The 22,514-nt window shown below is 47.4% G+C and overlaps 6 protein-coding genes and 1 non-coding gene across 11 annotated transcripts; 5 read left to right on the top strand and 2 right to left on the bottom strand.

The window, feature by feature from the left end:
- Nucleotides 1-159: 159 nt before the first annotated feature.
- On the top strand, nt 160-2,094 carry E1B28_006444 (uncharacterized protein; the record flags this gene model as incomplete). Its single annotated transcript, XM_043151111.1, has 6 exons — nt 160-320; nt 374-511; nt 564-683; nt 733-762; nt 820-1,441; nt 1,498-2,094. The coding sequence occupies 6 exons, from the start codon at nt 160-162 to the stop codon at nt 2,092-2,094; spliced, it is 1,668 nt and encodes a 555-aa protein (XP_043012204.1).
- A 2,351-nt stretch (nt 2,095-4,445) lies between these two features.
- Nucleotides 4,446-4,900, bottom strand: E1B28_006443 (uncharacterized protein; the record flags this gene model as incomplete). Its single annotated transcript, XM_043151110.1, has 2 exons — nt 4,446-4,583; nt 4,643-4,900. 2 exons carry the CDS (start codon nt 4,898-4,900, stop codon nt 4,446-4,448), a joined length of 396 nt encoding a protein of 131 aa, XP_043012203.1.
- A 431-nt stretch (nt 4,901-5,331) lies between these two features.
- On the top strand, nt 5,332-7,557 carry E1B28_006442 (uncharacterized protein). Its single transcript, XM_043151109.1, has 3 exons — nt 5,332-5,911; nt 5,968-6,943; nt 6,996-7,557. The coding sequence occupies exons 1-3, from the start codon at nt 5,353-5,355 to the stop codon at nt 6,997-6,999; spliced, it is 1,539 nt and encodes a 512-aa protein (XP_043012202.1). The 5' UTR covers nt 5,332-5,352; the 3' UTR covers nt 7,000-7,557.
- Nucleotides 7,558-7,660: 103 nt separating this feature from the next.
- Nucleotides 7,661-7,749, bottom strand: E1B28_006441. The gene has a single exon. It is a non-coding gene; the product is annotated as a tRNA-Met (tRNA).
- Nucleotides 7,750-11,676: 3,927 nt separating this feature from the next.
- E1B28_006440 (uncharacterized protein) lies at nt 11,677-15,424 on the top strand. Of its 2 annotated transcripts, XM_043151108.1 has the most exons (9): nt 11,677-12,176; nt 12,237-12,407; nt 12,469-13,084; nt 13,151-13,723; nt 13,782-13,853; nt 13,903-14,125; nt 14,188-14,660; nt 14,717-14,967; nt 15,016-15,424. In XM_043151108.1, exons 1-7 carry the CDS (start codon nt 11,920-11,922, stop codon nt 14,247-14,249), a joined length of 1,974 nt encoding a protein of 657 aa, XP_043012201.1. In that variant the 5' UTR covers nt 11,677-11,919; the 3' UTR covers nt 14,250-14,660; nt 14,717-14,967; nt 15,016-15,424. The 2 variants fall into 2 exon arrangements, with proteins under 2 accessions (XP_043012201.1, XP_043012200.1); XM_043151107.1 differs by having other exon boundaries at nt 12,237-13,084; nt 13,921-14,125.
- Nucleotides 15,301-17,768, top strand: E1B28_006439 (uncharacterized protein; the record flags this gene model as incomplete). The annotated part of the gene is made up of 7 exons (XM_043151106.1): nt 15,301-15,557; nt 15,618-15,791; nt 15,853-16,564; nt 16,629-17,216; nt 17,275-17,346; nt 17,414-17,618; nt 17,674-17,768. The coding sequence occupies 7 exons, from the start codon at nt 15,301-15,303 to the stop codon at nt 17,766-17,768; spliced, it is 2,103 nt and encodes a 700-aa protein (XP_043012199.1).
- An 805-nt stretch (nt 17,769-18,573) lies between these two features.
- Nucleotides 18,574-22,044, top strand: E1B28_006438 (uncharacterized protein). Of its 4 annotated transcripts, XM_043151105.1 has the most exons (8): nt 18,574-18,772; nt 18,827-19,304; nt 19,361-19,482; nt 19,540-19,622; nt 19,682-20,716; nt 20,797-20,910; nt 20,973-21,563; nt 21,612-22,044. In XM_043151105.1, the coding sequence occupies exons 2-7, from the start codon at nt 19,255-19,257 to the stop codon at nt 21,279-21,281; spliced, it is 1,713 nt and encodes a 570-aa protein (XP_043012198.1). In that variant the 5' UTR covers nt 18,574-18,772; nt 18,827-19,254; the 3' UTR covers nt 21,282-21,563; nt 21,612-22,044. The 4 variants fall into 4 exon arrangements, with proteins under 4 accessions (XP_043012198.1, XP_043012197.1, XP_043012195.1 ...); XM_043151104.1 differs by having other exon boundaries at nt 18,827-19,482; nt 21,488-21,563; XM_043151102.1 differs by having other exon boundaries at nt 18,827-19,482.
- Nucleotides 22,045-22,514: the final 470 nt, after the last annotated feature.

Here is a 22,514-nt window from a genome sequence, read left to right as displayed (position 1 = left end):
TACTTCAGCACACTCCGATCCCGTGCACTGTACATAAAACCACCTGCCAAAATAATACCCCTTTTCGGAGAGTCCAGGTATACTTCATGACATCACCACTCAGCCATCTTTTGTCAACAAGGCGCTGCTGCATATCTCAACCTACACTTACCCTCCCACATGAACGACCCAGGTCTCGAGGAGCCTATTGAAATGATAGCCGCTGAAGTCAATCGAGAAGTGGAAACACGAGGAGAACATTCCAATGTGAAAAGAAGGAAATCGAGTCAAGCCAAAAAAGCAGAGGAAGAACGAGAAAGGGTCGATTTTCTGCGACCTACGTGAGTCTTTTCTGTCTTTCAGATGAGTTCAGACTCTCATCTTGAAGTCGTAGACGTTGGTGGCTTGTCTCGACTCTATTTCCATTGATTTCAGGAACTTTGGGCCCTCTCGCCAACTTGTTCTCTGTCTGCGCGCTGGTGCAGACATGGAGAATTGGGCCGAACGGTGAGAGGATCAATGATCCTGGATGGTAAGGCGATTTCCCCCTTCATAAGCACCCCTTCGTAATGAATGAGAACTAGGCTCGTCGCAATAAACACCATTTCACTGGCGTTCGCTTTGGCTGCCAACTTTCTCCTACTGTTCACATTCGCGCGACGGACTCGATACCTCGTTGCTCTTCCTATAATTATCATCCTGTGGTATGTGCGTAAACTCCAGCTCTGGACGTGTCTGTAATCCTTCTTCCAGGTGTCTAGCATTCATCGCACTCATTATCCTGTTAGTTCTCACCCACCATCTCGTTCGCACCGATACGTCTCTCAAAGCCTCTCAAAGCTATTACTATGCCCTACTTTCCGCTATCCTTTACGCCACTATCTCCCTCTTCCTCACGATCAACTACACGTTCGCTCATCCTCTCTTACCATTTCGCGCTTACCCACCCACATTCGACGTCCTCACCATTCCACAGCGCACTCTCATGCTCCAAACAACGTCTTTCACGCTTTACCTCGCTCTGGGTGCTGGAATTTTTTCACGCGTCGAACATTGGGACTTTGTCGATGGCGTCTATTGGGCTGATTACACACTGTTGACCATTGGATTAGGATCAGATTTTCCTTTACAAACTGCAACAGCTCGAGGTTTACTTCTTCCTTGGGCAGTGGGAGGAATCATTATCGTCGGTCTTGTAGTAGGCAGTGTTCGTGGATTGGTGCTCGAAAGGGGCAAGAAGAAAGTGGGGAATAGAGCGGTAGCTAGAGCTGTTACCAAGTGGCGGGATGGGAAAACAGATTCAGAGGCACAAATTTCGTTATGGTCTAAGGAAGATTTCGACACGATGCGGGGTATTCAAGAGCGAGCCTCGGTCGCGAGAAAGTACACTGCGCTCGGTGTATCAGCATTGGCGTTCGTTGTCGTCTGGTTTTGTGGTGCCCTGGTGTTTTGGTTCACAGAGGTAACCTCTTTCACTCGTCACTGACTCTGAGCCCCATTTGATGGCCACCTGTATAGGCTCAACAGAAATGGTCCTATTTCACCGCGCTATATTTTACATACACTTCCCTCCTGACGATCGGCTATGGTGACCTGATTCCTCAATCCAACTCTGGAAAGCCCTTTTTCGTTCTTTGGTCCCTTCTTGCCGTACCTGCTGTGACAATCCTCATTTCAAACATGGGTAGTACCGTCGTCGACTGGGTTCGAAATGGAACGTTATGGGTGGGCCAGAGAACTTTGTTACCCGAAATGACATACAAAAACGGGACTATAGAGCGGCTGGGAGGCGACGTTGCCAGACTAGGTGGCGCCGTTGAAAAGGCGGAGCGTGATCGTGGAAGTGGTGGTGGATTAGCGGCGAGGATTGCGAGGGAGATTAGATTGATCTCAGTGGACATGGCGAAGAAGCCTCCAAGAAGGTATGAATGGGAAGATTGGTTGAGGTGGATGAAGCTTTTGAGCGGTGATGAAAAGAGTGTCGTGGGGCGCGATTTTCTTGATGATGATGGACCGCTGCTGAGTGGTGCGAGCGAAACGGAATGGATACTGGATAAACTTTGTCGTCGATTGGAGGAGGTGCTGGATGCGGAGTTGGGAAGGCGAAGTCCGTGATCACGCTTTATCTTAAGGTGGGGTCAGTTCCTATCACATCCACTGTCTAAACCTTTTTACATCCTCGATTCGGAGACATGATTACGAGGTTGTTCTGTGGCCTCTTTCAGACCGTCTACTAACGGCGGTCAGGTGTTTTCAAGCATTGCCTCCATAGTCGAGCACAAGTCTTTTCCCGTCTCCTGACACGCCGCTCGCCCGTATCATCAATCGAGTTTGGGCATACCAGACTCGTGCGTCTTGTGAGGGAAGTCCACCAGATCAAGCGTGGACAGTTCCAAAATGTTCCTGCGGCTCCATAGACGGTCCGCCCGTTTAAGAACATGCAATTACCATGTAACTTGTGTTCAAATAGAAGTTACCAATTTATTGAGCCATGCCTTTGTCTTCGCATCGATAGAGACTAGAGTCCGCGAAAATCGTCAGTTCATACACGAAAACGAACGGTATTTACAACAGGCGACGGGGTGAAAGCCAGGCTATTCTAGTCCCAAGGTCCTCCTAATAGGGGAAGCATATCAGCAATGTTACACTTATTCATCATTTGCAATGTCAGATCAGTGTCCATACTAACATCGTCTCCTTTCATGCCGACCGCTCGACAAACTAGAGACTAACGTCTGGATTACTACAGGTGAGACATCCAAAACCTCGAATGAACGGAGCAAAGAGTGCGCTTGGCAGTAGCGAACCTTTTGAGGTTCCCTCTTCGGGACACCCTCAGAGTCAACACGACGGAAAGGACTTGACAAGGGAAAATCCTCGCCTTGCATAGAAAATGCTGAAGACGCGTTTTGTGCGATTTTCACATCACTCTCGGCGATGTGCATGTTTTGGTTTTGTTCTACTTACAAAAAACAAGTTGAATGGGGTCAGTACAGGCGTGGATGTAAAAGAGTCCGAGGATACACTACCTTCCTCGACCTCTTTGAAGCGGTTTTCGGGTAGTACAGCTTTGTAAATGGGATGTCCAAGGGTTTGAGCAAACTCTGTACTTTTGGGGTCGAATCCCTGTGTTATTTGATAATCGTGAATGGTATTGTAAATCTTCGTCGGCCAGGACTGTTGATGATGATCCACTTTGAGGGAATGCTTGAAGGGAAGGCCAAGATACTTGCACATTTCCAGCGAGACCGGAGTTTGTCCACTTGGAGCAAAGGACCAAATATGAAAAAGTGCATTGGGAGAATCTTCAAGTAGAAGACGAAAGGAGAAAGGCAGGAGAAACAAGTAAATGGGTGGGTATAGTTGACGTCTTCGTTTTTTGCGCTTGGATTTCTGGACTGCTCCCGTCAGCTTGAGGTAAGGACAGATGTGTTCTGCCAAGGTTAGTCCGAAATCGGGCAAGTGTTTGATGATTTAATGAATACTGACTATATTCGGAGAGGTCTTCGTCCAACGAAATATGGCGAACATGAAAAATATTCAAGGCTTGCGAAAGCCACGCGAGTCGTTCGCCAGTAGAGGATACTTCTGAATCGATTTTCTCTGAGAGAGAATATAAGAAGAATAAAGTAGTCAAGGAATCCATGGTCGATTATTTGTTTTTGAATAATCACCTTGCTGCTCCATCGGGCATCACTCATTTTGCGGCGAAACAGCCAGCACGATAGCTACACCACCGTGTGTTCTGAGTATTGAAAGCGATCGTGGAGTTTTGCAAAACCGAAACGACCAGGGAGTGATTGATTGCGGGATAGCTTTAGTTATTTCAAGATTACCGATATAACTAAGTTGACCCAGTGATGGTATTCCATGCTGGAGAGGTATCGGATGAGCACATCGTCTGCCAGGAATCCCACGTCCGAAGGGACCGTGATAGCCCCATAATCGTAATCATAGTAGCGTTGGTGACATTGGGGCCTACTGGTCCGCGACAAAATCTTCCTTTAATGGGATCCATCCATAGCTCATTTGCTACACATCCCAAGCTGCCCTACATCGATGAATGGTCGGCGTCAACTATCTAGAAGGTTTATTGAACCACTCACCTTCAATATGCTGATGTAGTACCACCCCACATCTCCTAATCGAGCCTCGATATGTGCAAAGGGCACAAGTTCTATAATCGTAGTCATGACGAAAGTCAGGACCGTGCGAATCGACACATACCTCCGTGAAAAATCAACAAAGGAACGGACTCCTTGTTATAACCAAGGAGTGGAACATTTCTACCAAGATATTTCAATTTCTCGGGCACGGTGAAAGAATACCAAACCAACGTACCTGCACCAATCCTTAGAACACAGTAAAAATTGTCGTTTCCATTCCTGTCAAATGCCTTGTTGAATCTAGAGACACAGACCAAAGCACCGTTCTTACCTTTACCGCATTCTACCCGCGATATGCCTTCACAGTAAACTTGCCCTGTCCAAGAGAGCCGACGACATTGATTTCTGCATGATAGACGGCCGCCTCGGTTGTGTCTTTCCCACTTGACCTGGGCCCCAGGTATAGCAGACGTCCTTGTGCTTATATATATCGCCCCTCTTGGTTTTAGTGAACTGGATAGACGAAAACAGAGTGCCAGAGATATAACATTACGCACCTCGGAAAGTTCTAGTACGTCCTTGTCGAATCTCTTCTTCTTCCTCGAAGTCTGTAAGTCGCGTTCATTGATCGTGTAATAGTAATTGTTCTGATCCCTTCCGATGTTTGAGAAGTGACTTCTGTCGATGGTGATTCCGGTAGCACCAGTGAGAATTCCAACGTAGAACGATTTGTACCCCTCATTAAGATATGGAGGAAGGGATGCGGGGGTGATGAATGTAATACTTGAGTAGTTGTGACAGTAATGGTGGAGCATGAAAGACTCCGGCGGAAGTCATGGCTGAATTTGTACTCTCAGGACCCAATGACTTCAGACAGGTCACAGAAATAGATTCAATCAACCGCGACGGTAGCCGTCTCGCGCAAGCCAGTGTTGGACGGAGGACCGTTTGTGGCATCATCGAAGTTTTCGGCACTTAATAAACGACGATAACGAGTTGACACAATCGGCATTCAGTGGTTTCCATTGGTGGCGTTCGGAAGTTCCGTAGAAGAAGACGGCGCGCCGATTTCTGGCCCATATCAATGTGACCGCGACGGAACGACTTCAAATAGCGCTTAGATCGTCTTCATTACTGCGACAGGTCACAGACAGGAAGAAGGAGAGTCAGGGTGAAGTCGGTGTTTCTGGGAAAACGAGAAATCAAAACAAGTAACGTGAGAGTTGAGATGCATTGAGGGCGCTAATGCGCTTTGCATCTTACCACGATGTCATCTGTGTTACTCTACCTTCCCACCGAAATATGGCATGGAATCGCGGGTTTCCTACCCAAGAACGATGTCGTACGACTATCTAACGCCAACTCTCATTTTACATCGATACTCCGCCCTCTTTTCTACCGCAAGGTGTTCCTCTGTCAAGTTTACTACCAACCTACCGGGTCAATCGATGAACTAAAGACACGAAGCGACATCGATGCTACTCTCGCTTTACTTGCTCGTGACGGAGACTTGGCTGGAGCGGTGTCTAATCTTTCCCTCCTTGCAACTAACGAACGGTTGGAGGAACACCCTTCTCTGATCAAGGCGATGAGGAATATGACTGGACTGAAGCGACTGGAACTCGAATCGAACGGGATATTTAACCAAGCAGATGATCTTGACAACGTGAATGATACGGTCTGCGATGTCCTTCACGGGATGTCAGGCTTGGAGGATTTTGTGCTACGCAGCAGTCCTGCTGGTTTCTCTTCCCAAAGTGGTTTATCCGTTTCTCATCTAGAGAAAATCCAGAATTTGAAAAGAGTGGAGTGGGAAAGCCTCAGCAGTGAGTGTTTCTGGCAACAGCAAATATACGAAGCTCAATAGGTTTGTTGCGTGGAGGCGATGTGTCATCACTACATTCATTGCTATCAGTATCTCTCAGCTCACTCAGCACACTCCATATCACCCTATTTGCTTGGATCCATGAAATACAGACTCGCTTGTTTAGTCTCCGCTTTCCTCAGCTGGAATCCCTCACTCTCCGAGATCGCACAGCGGGTGATCCGCTTGGCGAGCTTTTCGTGACTTTCCTCATCGCTCATGATCAGCTTACTCACCTCGATCTTGGATACCTCAGGCGTTCAAGGCAACGCAGCTCAGCCTTAACGTTGGACGGCATTCCACTCAATACCTTTCGAGCCAACGCATCACCGCTTGCTCTTCCGAGATTGAAAAGCTTTTGTGGCGATGTATCATCATTCAAATTACTGGCGCAGACAGGATTAAACTGCCTCCTAACCACTCTGGAAAGGGTCTACCTAAATTCCGGTGTTCACAGACCTGAGCTCTTCTGGCACGAAATCACCCAAATGTGCTTGGCGATTGGACGACTGAAGTTCCAGACACGGGGTCGGATAGAACATGCATTCAGCGCGCTCAAAGAGTTTGGGCTGTACTCGGAACGTGCTGAAGATCTTAAAGTACCCATGCAAATCTTCGTCTTTACGATGGCTCAAATGATTGCTCAAACGATACGGCCTTACGATGGCAGGGAGGGATCGACGATTGAAATCTGGGGTGAGCCGTACCCGATTACCGACATGGACAAAAGGTACCCCCCAGAATTCTTCGGGAGCACTTTCAATTCAATATTCCCACGGTTGAGAGTGGTGCACTTTGACTACAGACTTGCCGTTGACGGACCTGAAGAGTGGGTGAGGAGGTTCGTCGGCTCATGTGGTGAAAAGGTTGAAACTGTAAATTTATGTTCTCTGGGTGAAGTGGTTGAGAGTTGGGCAGTTGGGAGGGGGGGAAAGACTGAGGCTAATGAGGCCTCGGTGAGGATTTGGTTGGATGAGTCGGGTCTGACATCGAGGTACGTGTATCCATTTAACCAGGCGTGCAGGTGCTCACCGGCGCTTCCTTAGGTAGACATGATTAAGACAATGCAATACAATAGCACTCCATGTCCTTGACCTGGGAACTCTATATTGATCCCGTCGTTCCCTCGTCTCTTGACCTCGTCTTTTATACTCGAATCTTTCGGCCCATTTGACATTTCAGGTTCTGGGTTTGGCCTATATACAGTAAAAGCTCGGGGACTACATGACGCCACAGGCAGATTCGTCCTGCCGCTCAGTTTCCCAGTTGTATCGACCGTACTAGCAGTATTTTCCCTCCTCTATCGTGGGCTCCGATCCGTCGTATCTTCTCGGTGGGACTCTCCGTTATACATGGCCAACTTGTGGCGACAGTTGCGGCAGGAAACCTCGGAGAGCCCACACCGCTAGACGGATCTCGAATGGCAAGCACAATTCGGAGACGCATTGCTATCTAAACGCCCTTCGGAATATGAATTATCTGGGTTACTTGAATCTAGGATCCTGTACTACTCGGGCGTACGCCCGTTGATGTAGTAATGACGGGACTCAGTGCGCTTACAACATATTCATATTCTACATGGTTCCAGATGAGGTACATGGACAGAACAGCATGTCAAGTCGGTAGGGAATGAGGCGTATGAAAGATTGCCATTATTGACTCGATCCGCGTTTACAAAGCACTCGCGTACTTACAAAGTGAAAAAAAATATTAGCAGCAACTTGTTTCGATCAAGTGACCTCGGGGTAGCGTTGGTTAATTCCATATGGGCCCCGCGCGCTACCACTGCGCCATGCTGCTATATTGGTATTGAGATAAATAGAATTCTAGACCAGTTTCTTCCACTGACCTACCGGCGGTCCGATTCTCACCTCTCAAACATCCTTAAATTCTTGTGAAACACATGCTGTAGTTCAACAAAAGACGAAATCGAAGTGTGCTCAACAAGAACGATGCAAAATCGGATAACCACGATTCTACTACCTTCCCACTCCAGTGATTCATTACCATGCCAATTCAATCTGTCATGCATGCATCATGCAATATGGACTGCCTCCGGAATACAACTCTTCCCGGGAAAGATTGTCCCCCTCGATGGTTTCCGGAGATTGAGCGGTGCAGCTGGAATGTTGTCTGTGAATATGGAGTTATCGTTATCTACGGTATGTGGAACGTGCAATACCGGATGCTAGATACTCATCTCCCCAACGACTAGTACAAACCTTGGGTTCCTCTCGGAAAGCTCTCAAAGTCTGTATCACCGCATTTTGGAGCGTAATTTCATGCTGGCACTCGCAGCTCAAGGTGTGATCGGTTACTTCTATTCGGTGGGCTCGACAACACAACCTGAAGACCTCGAATTGTGACTCGGAGATTCAAGAAGCTAGCGATTAGCACGACAGCGCACATGTTCCCATTCCCTATTCCTCGTTTCTCGCTAGATCTGTCTTGGAGCGGAATGAGAGAATGGAACAAAGCACAACGACCTGAAGTTTCAAAGGCGCTTGGACACACCAGACTCCTTGTTTTTAATCCTGTTGAAGGGTTCATTGACATCATATATATATTTACCTTTTCCTACCCTGCCCTGCAACTTGGAAGAGCTGCCTGGAGAACACGCAAGCACCCTCAAATCACGTCTTCTCCCGCATTACCCTGGGTTCGTTCATACTTTTAAACATGCAAAGAACCGAGAAAAGGTCAAAGCTTGAGAAAGAGGGTCGGCAATACGAGATACCACTCGGGGTTCCGCACAGCCAGATGGCGGATGGCAGTGGCAAAGCAAAGCTGGATGCCATGCGAAGTTACCTGGGCTGGGCTCTACCGACCTTGAATTTCAAAAAAAAAGCCGCCAATTTCATTGAATTCATATCGTGAGATAGATCGGCTTATCGGTATATGAAAGATCGATGGGAACCAAGGTAGCGGTAGTTAAGTGACGCTTAAATGACATCTTTGTGATGTCACCTCTTTTTCCGCTTCGGCTTCGTTAGTGACAGCCGAACGCCGAAGATCCACGCCAAACTACCGAGTTCCGTTTTGTATTATTAGACGTCGAAAATATACCTACAGGAGGACAGTGGACAGCGGAAGAGACGAGCAAAAGACAATAAGTTACATGCGTAAGATACATATGAATTGGCTATAGCTACGAAAGGGAACGCGAAACTATGAGGATTCTATCCAGGAATCAACCTATCCAATCAATCAAACAAGATACCCGCAACAGATGAAAAAATAAGCCCAAAAGGGAGAAAAATCGTTCCGGCGAATGCTGCATCTGAGGACATGTAAAGCCGAAAAAGCTTCGATGGTAGGGAAGGGTGGAGGTGGAGGTGAAGGTGAAGGTGATCGGAGGAATTTGGTTTGTAACCGCTGTGGGTTGAATGGCAGTTGGCAGTAGTAGTCATTTGTTGTCAAGTGGCTTGGCGGTAGCACTCGTTGTGAGGCTGGTGTTGCTGAATGGGACGGGGAGGGGTGAGATGTTCATTCATGACACGACATTGACATGAACAAGTGAGTGGCTACGCCGTCGAACCCAATGCTACCGACGCGCCAGGTATCTCCAGTACATGGCATTGGGGGGTTGAGTTCCTGGTGTTGATTCATCTATAGTTGCGGGAATATCATGATGAACAGGACGATGAACAGTGTAGTGGCACACTCACGATCTCTAATGCACTCCCAAATATCCACACCCTTTCCCCTTGTATCCCACACCCCGCATTGGCTATACACAGGCCAATGAATGTTCACCTCCCATATTCGCGTTGCATTGCTTATCGCAGGCATGGTCGTGGAGGAGAGAGTGGAGGTAGTTGCAGTCGCCAGTTTGTTGCTTTCCGTTGCGCGTTGGAGCGGCAAGCTGAGACTCCAGATCTGAAAGGGTTAAGGGAGTCACAATGACAACACCCCACTCCGAAGGGGGTTTTGGATTTATAGTAGGCGGGCATAGCCTCCACGTGACGCGACCACAAATCGTCATGCTCTTTCATCCGGTCAACCCGGCCCGCAAGGTGTGGCCCCCGCTGTCCTTCTCCTCCTTCTCCCCCGCCCTTTGTTTCTCAATTCTATTATCTGAATCAATTTCATCTCTTCCTGAACTCGACCGGGACCCACACACTGACTTCCTTCGCACACAGAACTATCCAGAATTGGAACATGGGCTTGAAGATCGACGACTGTTCCTTCTCTGGAAGATCGATAAGCTCTCAGATGAGCACGATGGCACGACCGTACTGTCATTGATGATGCATACACGGAAGTCAGAGGAATACTGTGGAAGCCTACGGGACTTGTAATTCGCTGATCCGACCGGATTATTTAGAACTCAAACTCGGAGTTGGAGCTGTTTATTCTTAAGTCGGTACGCCACGACCCGAAGTTCATTGTGGAGTTGATTATAATCGATTCAAAGTCCTTTTATATCTGCTCAACAATCTATACCTCCCTCCAGCTATCAACATCCCAGGTGCTCAATTTAAGACGATGATCACGGATGATCTACCGCCATTCATTCTTTAACAACGGCCAACAACAACGAAAAACACAAACCCTGAACGCATAGGATGCCGCCAACATCATAAACATCGACGATTTCATTTGTTTCTTCGTAGAGTTCTAGGTATAAAGTTAAGCACGCCGCCTACATCACAGTCAACGTCGACGATTTCACTCATCTTCTACTCGAAGTCTTGGGTACAAAGTTAAGCACACCGCCTACATCACAGCCAACGTCGACGATTTCACCTGTATCTTCTCCGGGGCCTAGGTATAAAGTTAAGCGCGCCGCCTACATCACAGTCAACGTCGACGATTTCACTTAGCTTCTACTCGAAGTCTTGGGTACAAAGTTAAGCACGCCGCCTACATCACAGCCAACGTCGACGATTTCACTTATCTTCTGCTCGCCTTAGGTGGAAAGTTAAGCACGCCGCCTACATCACAGCCAACGTCGACGATTGCACTTATCTTCTACTCGAAGGCTTAGGTACAAACTTAAGCATGCCGCCTACATCACGATTGCACTTATCTTCTGCTCGATGTCTTAGGTACAAAGTTAAGCATGCCGTCTACATCACAGTCAACGTCGACGATTCACTTATCTTCTACTCAAAGTTTTAGATTTAAAGATAAGCTCGCCGCCTACATCACAGCCAACGTCGATGACCTGACTGGTATCTTAAGGGCCTAAGTATAAAGCTAATCTCGATTCGGGAAAACTCCTCCGTACTTATCTCTTTGGTCTGCTCGGATTCCCAAAGCCGACGACTTATGTAAAACAGGACGAGTATCTGGGACTACGCAGTGAGAGAAATGCTCAGGTAGTCTCGGGAGGATTGGCTCGGCAATCGGTTTGTTTGGGGCTGTCTGGGTTATACTAATGTATGTATTCTGACCCATAGGAGACGGTGTCATGATAACTGTAAACGACCGTGAAGAATGGAAAGGTCTTTTTTTCATTTTGATCCCTAGGTGATCGTGACGGCCCGTGTTCATGAGTGTATTGGCGAGAACCTGAGCGTCTTCGACTCGCAAGGGGTCGTAGTTAAAGAATAGGCCTGTAACTTGACCTGTCAAAACACTATAACGGGTTCGTCCTTTCGTAGCGGAAACTTGCTTTAGGATAGAAAACAGGCTGTTCACTTTGAAAGTAATAAATTACTTTGAAATGTCGGAGTCGGTCACGGGCGTGCTCGGGCGTGACGTTGCAGTGACTGTAATTCTTTCCGTCTTTCAACAGTCAACAGTAACTAACTTGTTGATTGAATCACGCCTTCAATACACAGATGCTGCCTAGTGCCTTGGCGTACGCTGTCATACCATCCACTGGGCCCGAAGGGGTATCTATCTATCTATACTCTACCCGTGATTTCCAGGGATCAAGGCGGTGCAAGAAGTGTCACCCTAAGTGGGACAGTGCTGTAGACCGATATCTGGAACGAACTCTTTCTCTTCCCTCCACTAACGATGGACAGCTACTCAGAGATTGCCAGCCTCGACTCTTTTACCGGCACCGAAACCTCAAGATCGACGGTTCCAGGACTTGGTTACCTCTCGGGGAAAGCTATCAAGAGACTTGGAGAAGCCGTGCTCAATAGTGTGGATTATCTTGTGGTCAACCGCCAGCTGAATCGGGTCGAAGCCCGCATCAGGAAGGACGGATCCCTGGACAAGCATGAGGCTGAAGGTCGGGATATGTGTAGTATATTGCTCGAGTTGACTCAGTGAGTAGCTTGGAATCCGTTTCTTTCTAAGTCTATTGTTTTGAAGCCATGTTTTTTTAGCCCCGGGTATTCGTTTCCAGTGCAAACGAGGGCTCTACGTTTGATAATGGAACATATCGGTTCAATGAATTTCAAATCCCTTGCTGCAGCCCTGGTCGCGAACTCGTCTTTCACAACTCACCGTCATCTTTCGACGATCATTGAATGTTTATGGAGCTCTCGGGGGATAGGGTAAGTTATGTCCTGTGACTCGGATAGGTGACATCCAGTCGACTCTAAATCGTCTTCTAAGCGTTTCCTCTGACACTGCTACCATCCGTGATTCAATGACCACAAAAAAGATCGCAGCATGTCAGGACGCAGGTTATGAAGCATACATGGCAGCTTTTACCAACTCGAATGACATGTCCGTTCTCTCTTCATCTTCTGCCTTCATCCTATACTTGGCCTTTGTAGTCACTATTGGCTCAAAAGACCACGCGCGAATCATCTTCAGCCTCGATATTTTGCGATTTTTGGAAGCGATAGGTTTATTCGGCCCATTCCGATCGCGCAACGAAACAATAGCCGGACGCCTTCTGTTGCACGTTATCGCGCTCAAATTGGATCCTATTCAAGATGCAGATGCGGTGGCCAGTATTGAAAACAACATTTCTACGTTGAAAATGTCGCGTTCTCACCCGTCGAATCCGAGTTCAAATACAAAAGATGATATGGAAGATGTATGGGCGCGGTTGGACACTTGGTACACCGTAGAATCTTCACAGCAAAGTCCGCTGATTGACTTCGTTTCGGATGCAATCGAGTTCATAAGGGACGACACTCTATTCAGGAACATGCAACCGAGGGTAATGGGCCTCCCGAAGGATGTGAAAGTCCTGCTTCTAGGTTGTGGTGAAAGCGGAAAGGTATATACCTGATCATGGTGCAAACGATTTTTTTTTTGACCTGCTTGCCCTCTTTTTTTGTTCCAGACCACTATCATGAAGCAGCTGATACTATCTCACCGTGGATCGGAGCAATTTGCCTCTCAATTTCCGGACGAGGCCAGGTATAGATGGGATTTAGCCAAAGGCGTCGTTTCGTCCCTCGAAGGACTGATGGAGAAAAAATTAGGACATGCCCCCGAATGGGATTGGGGATTCGTCGACGACTTCTGGGCGTCCGCGGAGTTGAGCATCACAGACCTAAAAATGCTTATGTCTTCCATACGGGCGCATCCCAAAGGTCTTGCTTCATTACAATCACTAGCAGACGAGAACCTATCCTACCGTTTGAGCGTGCTCAAGCGTTACGAAGGACTACCGTCATCAGAATACGAATCTTATGTGCCTACAGAAGAAGATCTTGTTCGGTATTACATCAAAACACTCGGATTATACGAAGAAACGTTTGAAACAGCCACTAGAAACTACCATGTTTGGGATTGTGGAGGACAGAGACCCGAACGAAGGAAGTGGATTCATTGTTTCCAAGATGTTTCTGTGATGTTGTACATCGCCTCCCTCACTGATTATGATCAAGTTCTTGCCGAGGACGAAGAATCCGTGAGCGAATCCATTCATTTTAACTTAATGCAGTGTCTCTCATGAAGATCTACCGTAGAACCGAATGCAGGATGCTTTAACAGTATTTGATTCACTCTGTCATACAAGATGGTTCAAGAATACCCCCGTAGTGAGTTCCTTACTCGAGTCATCCGCAAGTTACGCAAGACAATTTACAGCATATCTTTTTCACACAGATTCTGGTGCTCACAAATCGGGATCGCCTAACCCACCAAAGGCTATCGCTATCACCTCTTGAATCTCACTTTCCAGACTACACCGGGGGTCCAGACGAAAATGCAGCTTTTGAATATATCAAAGGAATGTTTCTTCAACTGTGCCAAGATCGAGCCGGGGTGTCGGTGCACGTGATGAACCCGAATAGTGCTGAAGAGGTAAAAAGTACGAGGGTTGTGCTTCTAACGAGTTTAGCCTTCTGGTTAACCTGATCTGAAATTTTCTAGCTTTGTTCAAACGTATTGATGAAGTTCTGGACTCCAGCTCATCATCTCCAAACGAACCCTGAATGCTAGGAGAAAAGGATTCCAGCGATGGAAAGGGTAGAGAGCATATGCTCGATAGAGGTCTAGGCGAAATATCTCCAGTTGACGTCGATGTATGATGGAGAAATCCCTGGCTGAAGTCGTTCATGGATTGACAGAGGGCTCGAATGTTTCTCCTGGATGCGACGAACGAAATCACTCCTAGAGATGCAGGAGATGAGGGTCGAAAAGGATGGATCACCTATGTACCATTTGGGATGGATGTTGATGTTGGGACTCGCACCTTGAGTACGATAAACTTTAACTGTATGGGATGCCGCCAACATCATATCCAATGTCGACGATTTCATTTATTTCTTCATAGAGTTCTAGGTATAAAGCTAAGCACTCCCAGCCAACGTCGACGACTTGACTTGTGTCTCTCAAGGACCTAGGTATAAAGCTAATCTCGATTCTGGTGAACTCTTCCGTACTTATCTCTCCAGTCTAGTCTGCTCGGATTCTAAAAGCCGATAACTTATGCAAAACAGGACGAGTATCTGGTGAGAGAAGGACTCAGGCTTGGTCTTGGTTGGGGGCAGTCTGGGTTCTGATTCATAGGAGAATCCCCCCGTCAATGACTGGATCCATGATAACTGTAAACGGCCGTGAAGATTAGAAAGGTCTTTCTGTTTGATCCCTAGGTTTCATGAGCCTGCCCGGACTTCCAGCGCCGTTTACGGCTAAAGAACAATGTAACCGGTTCGTCCTTTCGTAGCGGACACTTGCTTTATGAGGCTCAGGAAACAGGCCATTAAAGAGGGGCCGGCTCGATCCATGGGTATTTTCGGGGATGCCGGATCGGACCGAAACCTAAGTCGGTCACGGGCATGACATCGACTTTCCTTCTTTCCGTCTTCATCGACAGAGCTTCAACAGTCAACAGTAACTTGTTGATTGGATCAAGAACAGATGCTGCGACGCTGTGATGCACTTACGTGCGATGTTCAGGGACCAAGCGGTGCAAGAAGTGTTGCCTTGTACAGTGCTGTGGACCGATATCTGGAATGAACTCTTTCTCGTCCCCCACTAACGATGGACAGCTACTCAGAGATTGCCAGCCTCGACTCTTTTACCGGCACAGAAACCTCAAGGTCGACGGTCCCAGGACTTGGTTACCTCTCGGGGAAAGCCACCAAGAGACTTGGAGAAGCCGTGCTCAATGGTGTGGATTATCTTGTGGTCAACCGCCAACTGAATCGGGTCGAAGCCCGCATCAGGAAGGACGGATCCCTGGACAAGCATGAGGCTGAAGGTCGGGATATGTGTAGTATATTGCTCGAGTTGACTCAGTGAGTAGCTTGGAATCCGTTTCTTTCTAAGTCTGTTGTTTTGAAACCGTGTTGTTTGAGCCCCGGCTATTCTTTTCCAGTGCAAACGAAGGCTCTACGTTTGATAATGGAACAGATTGGCTCAATGAGTTTCAAATCCCTTGCTGCAGCCCTCGTCGTGATGAACTCGTCCTTCACAACTCACCGTCATCTTTTGACGATCATTGAATGTTTATGGAGCTCTCGGAGGATAGGGTAAGTTATGTCCTGTGACTCGGATAGGTGACATCCAGTCGACTCTAAATCGTCTTCCAAGCGTTTCCTCTGACACTGCTACCATCCGTGATTCAATGACCACAAAAAAGATCACAGCATGTCAGGCCGCAGGTTATGAAGCATATATGGCAGTTTTTACCAACTCGAATGACATGTCCGTTCTCTCTTCATCTTCTGCCTTCATCCTATACTTGGCCTTTATAATCGCTATTGGCTCAAAAGACCACGCGCGAATCATCTTCAGCCTCGATATTTCGCGATTTCTGGAGGCGATAGGTTTATTCGACCCATTGAGATCGCGCAGCGAAACAATAGCCGGACGACTTCTGTTGCACGTTATTGCGCTCAAGTTGGATCCTATTCAAGATGCAGATGCGGTGGCCAGTATTGAAAACAACATTTCTACGTTGAAAATGTCGCGTTCTAACCCCTCGAACTCGAGGCCCAAGTTGGATCCTATTCAATATGCAGATGCGGTGGCCAGTGTTGAAAAGATCATTTCTACCTTGACAAAGTCACCTTCTAACCCGTCGAACTCGAGTTCAACGAATGATGATATGGAAGATTTATGGAAACGGTTGGAAAATTGGTACACCGTAGCATCTTCGCAGCGAAGTCCGCTGATCGACGTCGTTTCGGATGCAATCGTGTTCATAAGGGACGACACTCTGTTCAGGAACATGCAACCGAGGGTAATGGACCCCCCGAAGGATGTGAAAGTCCTTCTTCTGGGTTCTAGTGAATGTGGAAAGGTATATACCTGATCATGGCGCGAACGAAATTTTTTGACCTGCTTGCCCCGTTCTTGTGTTTCAGACTACCATCATGAAGCAGCTGATACTATCTCACCGTGGATCGGAGCAATTCACCTCTCAGTTTTCGGACAAGGTCATGTATGCATGGGATTTAGCCAAAGGCGTCGTTTTCCCCCTCGAAGGACTGATGGAGAAACAACTAGGATATGCACTCGAATGGGATTGGGGATTGGTCGACATCAGGGTGTTGATGAGGGTGTTGAGCATCGCGGTGTTGAGCATTGCAGATCTCAAAATGCTCATGTCTTCCATACGGGCGCGTACCAGAGATCTTGCTTCATTACAATCGCTAGCAGACGAGAACCTATCCTACCGTTTGAGCGTACTCAAGCGTATCGAAGAACTACCGTCGTCAGAATATGAATCTTATGCGCCTACAGAAGAAGATCTCGTTCGGTGGTACATCAAAACAACCGGACCATACGAAGAAACGTTTGAAACAGCCACTAGAAACTACCATGTTTGGGATTGTGGAGGACAGAGAATCGAACGAAAGAAGTGGATTCATTGTTTCCAAGATGTTTCTGTGATGTTGTACATCGCCTCCCTCACCGATTACGATCAGGTACTTAGGGAGGACGGAGAATATGTGAGTGAGTTCATCCATTTTGACTTAATGCAGGGTCTCTCATGAACCTCTACTGTAGAACCAAATGAAGGAATCATTATTAGTATTTGATTCACTCTGTCAATCAAAATGGTTCAAGATTACCCCCATAGTGAGTTCCTTACTGGAGTCATCCGCAAGTTACGCAAGACAATTTACAACATACCTTCTTCATACAGATCCTGGTGCTCACGAAACGGGATTGCCTAACTAACCAAAAGTTATCATTATCACCTCTTGAAGATTACTTTCCAGACTACACCGGGGGTCCAGACGAAAACGCGGCTTTTGAATATATCAAAGGAATGTTTCTTCAACTGTGCCAAGATCGAGCCGGGGTGTCGGTGCACGTTATGAACCCGAATAGTGCCGAAGAGGTAAAAAGTACGACGGTGTTTCTAAAGAGTTAGTCTTGTAAACCTGATCTGAAATTCTCTAGCTTTGTTCAAACGTATTGATGAAGCTCTGGACTCCAGCTCATCAAAACGAAAGCTGAGTGCTAGGAGAAAAGAATTCCAGCGGTGGAGAGGGTAGAGATAGAGTCTAGGCGAAATTTCTCTCCGAAAGAGAGGAATGAAATACATCTCGAGTTGACGTCGATGGAAGAAATACCTGGCTGAAGTTGTTCATGGATTGACAGAGGATTCGAATGTTTCTCCTGGATGCGACGAACGAAGTCACTCCTAGAGATGCAGGAGATGGATCGACTTGTATCATTTGGGATGGATGTTGGGATTTGCATGTATCTGCAAGAGAATATGGGAAAGCGGACTCAAACGGATATGTTGTAGCTCAGAGCACCTTCGAAGCATTTAACAGAGGGTCCTCAGAGACATCCATTATGCACACTCCAGCGACGAGGTAAACGTAATGTAGGGGGTCTGATAAAGTTCCTTCCAATATCTATACTCGGATGCAGCTCGAATGAGTTTCAATGATCTGGAAAGAGAAGGGTCATTTCCATTATGTGCTCGAGTGCTTCGTCTCAGACAATTGAAGAATGCGAAGGTCGTCTTCATTGGCCATAACTTTTGGTTTGCTTTTGATTAGTAGCAATGAGAGGGGTGACCCGGGCCCGTCAAACCTTCTACCCCCATGACCAGCTTTTCTAGCGTGTCGATGGAGGACGGCATAATTGTTCCACGATCTCAATCCAGTGAGGTTTCGTTTTAGAGCTCGGGAGCTCAATGCAAAATCTTAATCAGCCAAGCGTGTACTTGAGCGGAAAACGAGCAGAGTTGAGCAGAGTTGAGCATCATGAAATTGTCCCAAATCTTATTCTTTTACGGATATTTTGTTGCAAATGTTTTTTTGTACAATCACTGACAGGCGCATGGATCTCTCTCATTCGCTTTCACGCCTCATTAAGTATTGCTTCAGGCAACATGACTCGCTAGGCCTGAATGGGTGACGGTCCTAACTTTCAGGGATGTGGAACCTTGTGGAACACAGGCATCAGAGGTGTGGGTGCACGGACCATCTTTCGATCACTCTCGGAGGTCTCATTTGTCGCTCTTTTCTTCATTCACTGCACTCGGGTATGTTCTTTTCTTCATAGTACTCCCTCTTTCGTTCTAACTGAAGTATTCCAGCATTGTTCGCGTGTTGGCAGGTCATTGGAGCGTGTACTACACTTTTTAGACGTCAAAGCTTTCGACCTCCAAATAGGGAGCGTTCGTTCGACTTCTTCAGTGTTATCACAATCGCAACGATTGCGTCCTACTAATACAAACGAGTTCTAATCCCTCACCAACCATGATCACTGCGCACGCGGCAACTGCCAGTGCAATGGAAAACCACGACCCCACTAGTTACGCCTCTCTGGATTCGATCCTCAGCCCCTTCTACGGCCACCTCGATCTATCATTTATTCAAGGAGTTGGTTCCAAACGGCAATGACAAAGATCCCCCCTGCGATGGATGTGATGGAGAGACCCTCAGGATCAATGGAGAGCGAGTCTTACAGCAGTTCGACACGAACATTATACAACAATTCACAATTGACGAATTTCGCGTGAAAATGGCTAGTCTCAGATGCCACAAGGTTGAAATCCTTCAGCCAGCAAATTCGTGGGTCGTGCTTTTATGCCTGTGTTGACACCACAGTCAACGGTGACGGCGCACAGAACTTCCTTTGAACGCAGTCACATCGTTCCAGTAGCCGAATTTTTCAGACGATACGTATTTTGCGAGGAAAAAGGATTTTCGTCGAGTGATTTTGGGTACAAGAAGTCAACTTGGCCATATGGTATGTATCGCTATTCTCCAGGGAGGCAAAGCCTAATCTCTGGTGATATTTCTACAGGCACGGGCGAGCTATTCACCTTTTATTACCATCCGCTCGAACCTGCTGCCGAAACCAAGCCTCTGGCGTCTGTCCTTGTCCTGGTGCGTTATCCGTTCCCGTAAGCTCTCCGCAGACATAAGATACTGATCACTTGACCTAGCCCCGGGGACAAGTGTGCTGGAACGATTTTCAACGCCTTTTCCGCAATGAGAGCGATAAATGGTTTAAATGTCGTAAAAACCTGCCATTGCTCGAACATCTCGATGAATTCTGGCATTCCGAGGCACGGCCTCCATACCTTGCATTGACAGACGAGTTCAATGTAGAGATCATTCACGAGTACTCTCACGTATTCTATCCGACATTTTCACTTCTCAGTATCAGTGGTTGGTCTGCTCCCCTCAGTGACAAGTTGACCCTTCGCTGTGCGATTGGGGCCACATTAGACAAAGCCACTCCGGGGAAATATCGCTACTATTCCGGAATACCCTTTCACCCTGTGCAAGGCGCTCTCAATCATATAGACCCTTCACTGCCGGCCTCACCGATCGCCACGAACCAATGCCCAACTTGTTTCCTCGATTTTGACCTTTTCACCATGCAACGGCATCCACCAGACTTCGACTCCTTCTTTGATTGGAAAGAATCAATTGAGGACGAGGTGCTCTCGCAACCGCTGAGGGTAGGTGATGAACTTACCATCTGCCTGGATGGTTTTATCAAAAGGTCACCCTTGCTGCCTTTCTTTCTACCCCTCGAAAAACCGTCCACTTCGACCCTTGAAGCGATCATGAAGCGTCCTCGATCTCGGCACGTGGACGTTGATCACATCCTGACACAGACAAGGAACAGTGGAACACTTCACCTCTTTGTCACTAAGGTCGTCAGATATGGGCTCAACAAATTTTCACAAGTAGTTTTTGGTCGTTTAAGGTGGACGTCTGTAGATGGAAAAGAGACTTCGGAAACCGAGAATACGGTATGCCTGAAGATGTTTGATGAAGCCCTATTTCCGGTGCCTGGCTACGAAGCGTTCGAGGATGATCGCGATATCTTTTCCAACACTATACATCCCAATGAACGCCTCCTTGATCTCAATTTCGGTGATGACATGATGCGTCGGGAATACGCTGTTTACAACAGGCTCGAATATTTGCAGGGCACACTGTTACCACATGCCTATGGATTTCACGAGGTATCGTAGGTTCTCTTCAGCGTATTCTCTTCGACCTCGCTAAGGCTCTTTCCGTCCACTTGTTCCCTCGAATACTCTAGGTGACCCTCCCCACTGGAAGAATGGTCAATGGATTCTTAATGGAGATTGCGATCGGACATTCTCTAGGATCACTTCCTTTAGAGACATGGCCAGAGAGTGCCCAGACGCAACTGGTGAGACCTTTCCCGCTCACCCATGAAACCATTTCAATATTGTCCGATTTCCATCCCTTCAGGTTCGCCGTTTGCGTCATGGACTTTCTGCGCTGCGTTATGGCGGAGTTGATCAAGGTGATTGGCACCTTGACCAAATAATACTCCGGCCGCTCTGGCCAGCAGAGGCGCCTGAGGACGTATTTGACCTCGACATTGTGTTCATTGATTTTGCCTTCACGTACTTGCGTCAAGGAATCGCACGAGGCCTTCGAGTAGCTGAAACATTCTCTCTGGGAGATCATCTCAAACTTTCGTTATTGCTTTCCGAGGCAATCCCGCGTTCTGTTGTGAATGACAACTGGCCTGATTACGATGATTTCGAGCGCTGATCTTTATTGTGGACCTATACGTTATGAGTCATATATTTTTCAATCCAATCTGCGTTCGATCGGACTGATTGTTTCTGCCTGATCATTTTTCTGTATTCTCATTCCGAGATAGACTGAGCCCAGGAGATCAGAGGATCGTCTTCTCCGCCTCAATTATTTGACCTTCTCATGTTTATTGCGACTGTGCCGCTCATCTACCCCTCTAGTTCTACGATGGTAACGGTCGATATCTTCAGACCTCTTCACCGCCGTACCAAATTTACGAGCCCCGACAAGATTGTAGTAAGTCCCCTCTGTTTCTGTTACGCAACCGTACTTTACTTGCACCAGCCATCTGGTTAGGTGCACCTAACGTTCAATCTCGCGGCCGAACGAGCACCTTGCAAGCAACGAATGATTTCCGGCACTCCGATGATCAAGGTTTACTACGTTGGAGAAAGATGATCTCAGAGGTGGTGAAGGTTGTCAAGGTTGCTCTGGGCCCCCGGGCTGCCGAACACTGCAGTGCCGAACAAACAAGACGTAGTCGCAGAAGGTTTGAGGTCCATTCAAGCTGCGTACCAAGTTCCAGCAAATTTCACTGCCAGCTCGGTGGTCATTCCCGGAAATTCCAATTTTACCACCAGATACTTGGTAGGCTGAGTCCAAATCCAAGACTGGCTCGAAGCTGTGTCGTCTGGCTTGAAAGGAATTTCGAAGATGGCTCGGATAGTTACGGTGACGTACATGATCCACTGGGAGGCTAAGTGGGGTTTCAGGAGGGCATGATATGGTGAGTAAACCACCGCCAGTTTACCCCATCCGTCTCTTCTTTTTCCGTGTTACCTCCTCACCCAGACTTCTACTTGCCTCGGCCTCATTAAATAATACCATCCACTCAATATGGTTTTGAACTCGAAACTTTGTAGCTTGAAGTCCTGAGCAAAGGTTCTGCATATCCTGAGTCGGTCGGTAAATGTTCCGGACCACTACTACGAACAACTTTAACCTGCCGCCTGCTGCCAAACAAAAAAATCCCTGCTGATCACTGGTATGTCACGTTCAACCCTCAGATGGACCTAAGTCCCGCTCCGTCGCAAACTGATTTCCTATCCTGTCTCCCCCCAGTTAAAAAATCTTTTTCCCTGATTGGCAAAACAATTCGTCAACAGATGGCGGGGGACGAGCACTTGCAGATTGAATGAATGGTTTGCTAATCCGGAGAGTACGTCCCCATTAAGCTGGAGGCCTCGA

The sequence above is a fragment of the Marasmius oreades genome, chromosome 3 (genome assembly GCF_018924745.1).
Source record: "Marasmius oreades isolate 03SP1 chromosome 3, whole genome shotgun sequence".
Lineage (NCBI taxonomy): Eukaryota > Fungi > Basidiomycota > Agaricomycetes > Agaricales > Marasmiaceae > Marasmius > Marasmius oreades.
Note: the sequence above shows the minus strand (reverse complement) of the source record. Positions and strands in the feature narration are given on the sequence as shown.